The sequence below is a fragment of the Lathyrus oleraceus genome, chromosome 3 (assembly GCF_024323335.1).
Source record: "Lathyrus oleraceus cultivar Zhongwan6 chromosome 3, CAAS_Psat_ZW6_1.0, whole genome shotgun sequence".
Taxonomy (NCBI): domain Eukaryota; kingdom Viridiplantae; phylum Streptophyta; class Magnoliopsida; order Fabales; family Fabaceae; genus Lathyrus; species Lathyrus oleraceus.
In genome coordinates this window covers 64,140,734-64,148,776 of record NC_066581.1, presented here as the reverse complement: position 1 = coordinate 64,148,776, position 8,043 = coordinate 64,140,734, and the positions used below count along the sequence as shown (strand labels likewise).

The 8,043-nt window shown below is 37.5% G+C and overlaps 2 protein-coding genes across 2 annotated transcripts; both read right to left on the bottom strand.

Annotated features, from left to right (window-relative positions):
• Positions 1-1,081: 1,081 nt before the first annotated feature.
• On the bottom strand, positions 1,082-3,127 carry LOC127132565 (pectinesterase). Its single transcript, XM_051061519.1, has 2 exons — positions 2,026-3,127; positions 1,082-1,943 (listed from the first exon to the last, which is right to left on the bottom strand). The coding sequence occupies exons 1-2, from the start codon at positions 3,038-3,040 to the stop codon at positions 1,231-1,233; spliced, it is 1,728 nt and encodes a 575-aa protein (XP_050917476.1). The 5' UTR covers positions 3,041-3,127; the 3' UTR covers positions 1,082-1,230.
• Positions 3,128-3,368: 241 nt separating this feature from the next.
• LOC127129686 (secreted RxLR effector protein 161-like) lies at positions 3,369-4,053 on the bottom strand. Its single transcript, XM_051058826.1, has 2 exons — positions 3,577-4,053; positions 3,369-3,428 (listed from the first exon to the last, which is right to left on the bottom strand). The coding sequence occupies exons 1-2, from the start codon at positions 4,051-4,053 to the stop codon at positions 3,369-3,371; spliced, it is 537 nt and encodes a 178-aa protein (XP_050914783.1).
• Positions 4,054-8,043: the final 3,990 nt, after the last annotated feature.

Genomic DNA, 8,043 nt, shown 5'->3' with positions numbered 1-8,043 from the left:
TGTGAGGTGACAATTTTATCGAAGAGATCTCTTAAGAAATCTATTTGAAGGCAAATATTATTTAACATTTGCTTATTCTAGACTTTCAAAATCCCTTTTGATCGATTTGTGGTTCTCTTTGACGATAAAAGAATTATCGTCATAGGCCAAAGAGGTAAACCAACTAGATTGGATCAATATCAACTAGCCAATAATTATTAAATCTAAACTACCTAGGCCCCATAATTGATTAAAATATTTGAGAATAATCAAACAATGATTAAAACTCTCTCTCTAGTGATCCCATTGATAAGCCACCTCTAGTGATCCCACCATCCATCAAACACCAAACTACGGTTTTCAAGCCTACTAACAGTTCCATTAGGTTAGAGCCAAGTGAAATTCTTATTCAGACCTACCTAAAAAGGGAAGATCAAACAACACCATATAAGAAATTAAGTTGTTAAAGGGCGAGAAGTCATCAATACTATTTGTATTATATGTTCATATAGATGGAATTTTAATCTCTAAGACATGTCCTCTTGAGATTAGGTTATATAATAAAATATATTTTTGCCTTTAAATTTTTTATCATAACATAAGAAAAAGAGAATATTGTGATAATTTTATATGGAGCTTTAAAAAATAGTCTAAAGATAGACTCTTATAATTTTTAATAAGAAACAAATCTTATAATCATAATAAATTAAAAATAAATATATTTTGTTAAATTTTATGAAAATAATTAGATATATCATTTAAATCGAATTCACATTAGATCCGTAAAAAAATGATAAATGTAAAACTTTAATGTTACTCCACATAACATTTTAATAAAAATACCAGGAAATTTTAAATAAGACTATTTATATTTAAACCTAATAATTTGTTTTTAATTGTCTTGACTATGATAAGCTAGGTACGAACTTCATTATTAATTATAACTATTTTTCATGAATGATCAATTATTCCCTTGCATTTGATTGGTTATATACAATATGGATTAAGCAAAATAAAACACTTATTTGTATAGATTAAGTTTGTAATAACTTGTCAAAATTGTAATTTATATTTGATTGATCATATAAAAAATGAAGACAAAGATCAAACAAATGAATGTTTGTAAACTATAATTCGAGCAAATTTCAGTATTTCTGGTGGATCTCCTAGACAAAAATAGGAAAGATAATTACGAATAATAATAATTTGTCTGTAGTGTGCCATCTGACATATTCACATGTCCTAAAAATTTCAAGCTTTGAAGCCAAGATAGTGAGGAACACGAATAGCCTTCAACCACTCAGCTCCAGACTGAGGTCCAGCCTTAAGAAATTCAGCAGCAGTGAATTGGTTAGCCTCAGCCCTGCTAATGATACCACGATAACCCTTCCACTTGATCCTCTTGCTAACATCGGCACCAGGTCCAGTGTTGGCATATTCAGCATAGTAAAGTGTGTTTTCGAAGTTGGAACCTGTCCATGGGAACCAACCATCTGGATGAATGAAGTCACCAATGGTGGATTCCATCACAACTGTTCTTGAGTATGCCTTCCATGGTCTTCCCAAGTAAGATTTTACTTGGAATCTCACTGGAAACAATTGTGATTCTGGAACGATCTGGCAATCCTGGATCACGATACCTGTGGCCATGTTCTTCTCGGCTGTTCCGTCAGCGGTAACTGTGCTGAATTGATTCATGTTAGGCTTCCTGACGATGATCACGGAGTGTTGAATCAAGGTTGGTGATATTCCGAAGATGAAATCGATGGTTCCAGAGATGACACAGTTGCGGTAGAATTGTCTGTTGGTTTGAACATACAATGTGTCTTGATAACCAAGGATATGACAACCGACGAAAGCAGACATATCTCCTTGGTTTCTCAAAGCAACGGCTTGATGACCATCAGGACCGGCTGTGTTCTCGAATGTCATTGCCTTTCCGATGAATCCAGGAGCAGTGTTGGCTGCATGCATGCATGATCAATTAGCATCGCTGATAATATAATATAATTAAAGAAATGAAAATTATTAATGATAAGTAATTACCGAAGGTGGCGGTTAGCATGGTCTTGACACCATTAGCAAAGCACTTTTTACCGGTGACAATAGTCCTTTGAGGGCCATCACCATACATAAGAATGTTAGCGGCAGTCTTAGGGACGGTGATGTACTCGTCATAAACACCGGCCTTAACGTAGATAACATATCTTCCCTTGTTTCCACTAGGGTAAGAAGCAATAGCTTCCTTAATGGTTCTAAATTTACCAGTACCATCCTTGGCAACAATAACATTAGGGACAACCTTTGATCTCCATCCTTTTCCTTGCATTGAAGCCAAAAGCTTACGATCAGAACCAGAGAACCATGTAGGGAATCCTTCATTGTCAATATCCTCAGCAAGAAGACGACGAGAAGCAGGCTGAAGATCAAGCTTCAAGTTGAATTGTTGAAGGATGTTTGACAAACCACTCATGATATCAAGTGCAACACTGGTGATCTTTTGTACACCATCCAAAGACTCTACATGAAATTGATCCTTGATCTTTTTCTCACCATCTTTTTCATCATCAAATCCTTCCATGCAACTTTGTTGGTAAGAGATAACTGCACTCAACCAATTCCTGAGATCAGGAGTTTGGGAATGCACAGCTTGGATGTTGTTGTCACGAACCAAATTGGTGGACATTTCGAGACTGTCCATAGCAAACTGCAACAAATCTTTGCAGTCATCAAGAGCCATCTTGATGCCACCATCTTGGCTACCGTATTCCGTGGAGAGTCTGTCACTCATGTTGAAAGCCTTAATGACACTGTCCGTGGTGGCTTTCACGGCCGCTGCTATGTATGCCTTTGGATCTGCGGATTCGACGCCATTAACAGATTTAAGAGTGTCCTGGCAAAGATCTTTATCTTCTGCATTTTGACAAATGATTTGAACAGATCTTTGTTGAGTTTTCATCTCAGGATCTTCACCATTTTTGTGAACAACGACAACAACGCCGATGGCAACTCCTACGACGAGGATAAGAGAAACAACTGGGATAACTATCTTTCCCGACATATTTTTTTTTCTTTTTTTCTTTTTATTTTCTGCTCGAAAAAAAAATAGTTGAATCCTCCCCTTTAGTGCTTATTAAGCAGGGGAGGCTTTGTTATTGGAGATCTTGCTTTGTTATGGAACAATGTTGTGGTTTTTATAGGTGATTTACAATCATTTTCATCCAACCAATGAAATTCTATATTTGGCAAATTCTAAATGATAGATTTGACAGAAAGAATGAATGATTTGTAAACTTCGGTATTTTCATTTGAATACACTTTTGGTCTTTATATAGACTCAGAAACTTTTGTTATTCTAGGAAACATAATAACTAGTAAATACTATTAATTTACCCACTATCTCTTGACTTTCCAAATCTCTCAATTAACTTATTAATAAAACCTATTAACTATGACATTAAAGTTTATTCAACAAAACTTCTCTGTAAACTTAAATGTTTCTTCTATTCATCATGCCTATCAATTTCTTGCCTCAGTCGAAGATTTCTTTTGATAGTGGTTTTGTGAAAATGTCTGCTGCTTGGTCCTTATTGCTACATGCTTCAATTCGACATTTCCTTCCTTCACGTGTTCTCGAATGAAGTGGAAGCGAACGTCAATGTGTTTGCTCCTTTCATAGTTTACTGGATTCTTTGCTAACTCAATTGCTGACCTGTTGTCAACTTGTATTATTGTTGCATCTTTCTGTTCTATCTCCATTTTACTCATCAATCTTCTGAGCCATATTACATGACAAACACACCAGGATGCTGCTACATATTCTGCTTCACACGTCGAAAGTGTTACTATTGGTTGCTTTTTAGAAATCCAAGTGAATGCAGTATTTCTCATGAAGAACACATATCCAGAAGTGCTTTTTCGATCGTCTATGTCTCCGCACCAATCACTATCAGAGTAACCAACCAACTTGTATTTGTCTGAATTTGAGTAGAACATCCCAAGTGACACTGTTCCTTGGATGTACCTCAGAATTCGCTTCAATGCTTTCCAATGTGTGTAAACTGGCTCCTCCATGAATCGACTTACAATGCCTACACTTAATCAGATATCTGGTCTTGTACATGTGAGATAGCGAAGACTTCCTAACAAACTTCGATATTTTCCTGCTTCGACACGTTCTCCTCCATCAAATTTCGACAACTTTGTTCCTGGTTCCATTGACGTCGAAGCCGGATTACAGCTTTCCATCTTATATCTTTTCAAGATTTCTTTTGCATATTTTTCTTGTGAGATGAAGATTCCTGTTTCTTCTTGTCGAACTTCCAGACCAAGAAAGAATCTCATCAGGCCTAAATCTGTCATTTCGAATTCACGTGTCATTGTGCTTTTGAATTCTTCTATTATCTGATCATTACTGCCCAGAAAAATAAGATCATCAACATAGAGAGCAACAAGTAATACATTCCTTCCATTTTTCTTCACATAGAGGGCATGTTCGTACGGACATTGCTCGAACCCGTTCTCCTTGAAGTATGTGTCGATACGTGTGTTACATGCCCGCGGTGCTTGCTTCAGCCCATATTGCGCTTTCTTCAATTTCAGTACCTTCTTCTCTTCTCAAACTTTCATGTACCCGAGTGGTTGTTCAACATAGACTTCTTCTTCTAGTACACCATTCAGAAAAGTTGTTTTGACATCCATTTGAAATATTTGCCATTTGAATTGAGCAGCTTGAGATATGAGTAATCGAATTGTCTCCATTCTTGCAACAGGTGCAAATATTTCGTCATAATCAACTCCTGCTTTCTGTTTGTATCCCTTCGCAACAAGTCTCGCTTTGTATCATTCTATTTCTCCTTGAGCCTTCATCTTTTTCTTGAATACCCACTTTACACCAATGGGTTGACTACCTTTTGGCAATTCAACTAGCTCCCAAGTGTAGTTGTGGATAATTGCCCTCATCTCTTCGTCCATGGCACTTTTCCACTTTTTGTCTCGTACTGCTTCTTCAAAGCTGATGTTTTCAGCATCTGTCAAGAGACATACAAGGTGCACTTCACTTGTCGAATCATACAGATCTTGCAAACTTCGCATTCTGGGTTGTGTAGGTTCATCTTCATTGTCAGAATCTTCAAGATTTTTTGAAATGTTTGATGGTACAGCGACAGATGATTCTTCAACTTCGACGATAGCTTCTGTCGAATTGTTCCAGTCCCACTTACTTGCTTCGTTTATTCAAACGTCTCTACTCACTATCACCTTCTTTCTTATGGGATCAAATAGCTTGTACCCTTTTGTTTTCTCATCATACCCAATGAGTATGTATTTCTGACTTTTGTCTTCAAGTTTTGCTCTTCGTTGATCTGGTACGTGTGCATAAGCCACACTTCCAAATACTTTGAGATGAGAAACTGTTGGCTTCTGTCCGCTCCACGCTTCTTGTGGTGTTTGATCTTCTAACTTCGAATGTGGACATCGATTCTGAACATAAATGGCACATTTTACAGCTTCTGCCCAAAATTCCTTTGGCATGTTCTTGCTTTTAAGCATTGAATGAACCATGTCAAGGACTGTTCGATTCTTCCTTTCAGCCACCCCATTTTGTTGAGGTGAGTATGCTGCAGTTAGAAATCTCCTTATACCCTGCTCTTCACAATACTTCATAAAGGATGTCGAAGTATACTCACCACCTCTATCTGATCGAACTGCTTTAATGTGTCTGTCGGTTTCCTTCTCCACCATTACTTTGAACCTTTTGAACACCTCGAATGCTTCAGACTTTTCTTTCAAGAAATAAACCCATGTCTTCCGTGAGTAATCGTCGATAAAGGAAATAAAGTATCTTTTGCTACTGAAAGATTCTGGCGTGATTGGCCCACATATGTCGGTGTGAATCAAATCAAGGATATACTTAGCTTGATATTCTGTCTTCTTTTGAAATGAAGTTCTTGTTTGTTTGCTAAGCACACATTCTTCACAGAACTTTCCTTCATAATCCATATCTGGTAGTCCATGCACCATGTTCCTTTTCGCCAACCTTTTTAAACCAGCGTGATGTAGATGACCAAAGCGTAGATGCCATAGTGATGCTTTGTCTTCGACATTTACTTGTAAACATTTTTCTCGAACGTTTATCAAATTCAGTTTGTACATTCGATTTCTCTCCATTTCGACACGAGCAATCAGATGTCCCAGCTTGTCCTTCAAATGCAGTATCCGTTCTTTCATAAGTATCGAATAACCTTTTTCTGTAAGTTGTCCCAAACTCAAGATGTTGGTTTTAAGATTTGGTACATAAGAAACATCTTGAATTGATCCAATCAACACATCCTTCTGCAAGTAACGGATCGTTCCTTTGCCTTCGACCTTCACTTTTGATGCATCTCCGAAAGGCACATTGCCATCTTCAATCTTTCTCATTTCTTTAAACAGGTGTTTGTGACCACACATATGGTTACTTGCTCCTGAGTCAAGATACCAAACATTGTCATTTGTGTTGATCTCATTTTGAGCCATCAAGAGAAAACCTTCATTTGCTTCAGCTTCCAAAGTTAGATTGGTTGTTTCTTCTACCTTCTTTTCGATTCGACAATCTTTTGCAAGATGTCCCACTTTATCACAGTTATAACATTTGAATGAGTTACAATCCTTCGCATAATGACCATACTTGCCACACTTGTAGCATTCAAAGTTGGAATGGTTCGACCTACCACCTCTTTGACCACGTCCTCTGCCACGCCAATTTTGCTGACTCGACTGTCCTCTCTCGAAGTTGCTGCCTCTACCACTGTCACGTCCTCCACGACCACGTCCTCTTCCTCGAAAATTTTGAGAAAAGAGTACCTTTTTGTCTTTGATTTGCTCCTTGGTTTGATTTGCGTCCTCTACTCCTTCTTCCTTCTTTTTCATCTTACGTTGTTCGTGTGCTTCGAGGGAACCGGCGAGCTCTTCGACTGAGAGCATCGAAAGGTCCTTCGAATCTTCTATTGCACACACAATATTCTCAAATTTATCTATTAAAGATCTCAAAATCTTTTCGACAACTCGTGCATCAGTTACTGTTTCGCCATTTCTGGTGAGTTGGTTCACCACCTTTTGTACACGCGTGATGTAGTCAGATACATTTTCTGACTCCTTCATCTGCATCCTCTCCAATTCTCCACGAAGAGTTTGGAGTCGAACTTGCTTTACTCGATCTTCTCCTTTGAACACTTTCTCTAGCGCGTCCCACGCTTCTTTTGACGTAGTCGAACCGACAATCTTTTCGAAGCCTGATTCATCAACAGCCCTAAACAACATGTATAGTGCCGTTTTATCCTTCGATCGCGTCTCTTTCAACGCCTTGTTTTGAGCTGCCGTATATCCCTCAACATCTGTTGGTTCTTCAAACCCATCTTTGGTCACCTCCCACGCGTCTAGAGATCCGAGAAGAGCTTTCATTTGGATACTCCAGTTTTCGTAATTTAACTTCGTTAGCCGTGACAACGGCATTTGATTCATCATGTTTGCCATTAGCTCTGATGCCAATTTGACAGAAAGAACGAATGATTTGTAAACTTCGGTATTTTCATTAGAGTACACTTTTGGTCTTTATACAGACTCAGAAACTTTTGTTATTCTAGGAAACATAATAACTAGTAAATACTATTAATTTACCCACTGTCTCTTGACTTTCCAAATCTCTCCATTAACTTATTAATAAAACCTATTAACTATGACATTAAAGTTTATTCAACAAGATTAAACCAAAAGTCAACATACAATTCGAGTCGCCACCGCACTTTTATTTATCCAAAGGAAAGGCTAAAAAGCGAACAAAAGCCAAGTAAGACGTTTTTCAAATAAAAAACTAATAAAAATGTATGAAATCTAGGTAAGGGGGTTGGTTATGAAATGAGAAGGTTTTACGCACCCAAAACATCCTTAGTACTCTAAGGGAACCCTTTTTGCAAATATGTGTTGTAGGTTGGTATTTGTGAAAAGATTTGTGCAAAAGATTGGAGGGATGAGAAGAGAATAAATTATATTTACAAATTTTATTGTTTGAATGGATGAACCCATTGC

Coding starts and splice junctions, on each gene's coding strand:
- LOC127132565 (XM_051061519.1), bottom strand. CDS start 3,040: ATGTCGGGAAAGATAGTTATCCCAGTTGTTTCTCTTATCCTCGTCGTA. Junction 1,944..2,025: donor CATGCTAACCGCCACCTTCG/GTAATTACTTAT, acceptor GCATGCATGCAG/CCAACACTGCTCCTGGATTC.
- LOC127129686 (XM_051058826.1), bottom strand. CDS start 4,053: ATGGAGGAGCCAGTTTACACACATTGGAAAGCATTGAAGCGAATTCTG. Junction 3,429..3,576: donor GAAATGTCGAATTGAAGCAT/GTAGCAATAAGG, acceptor TTAATGTCATAG/TTAATAGGTTTTATTAATAA.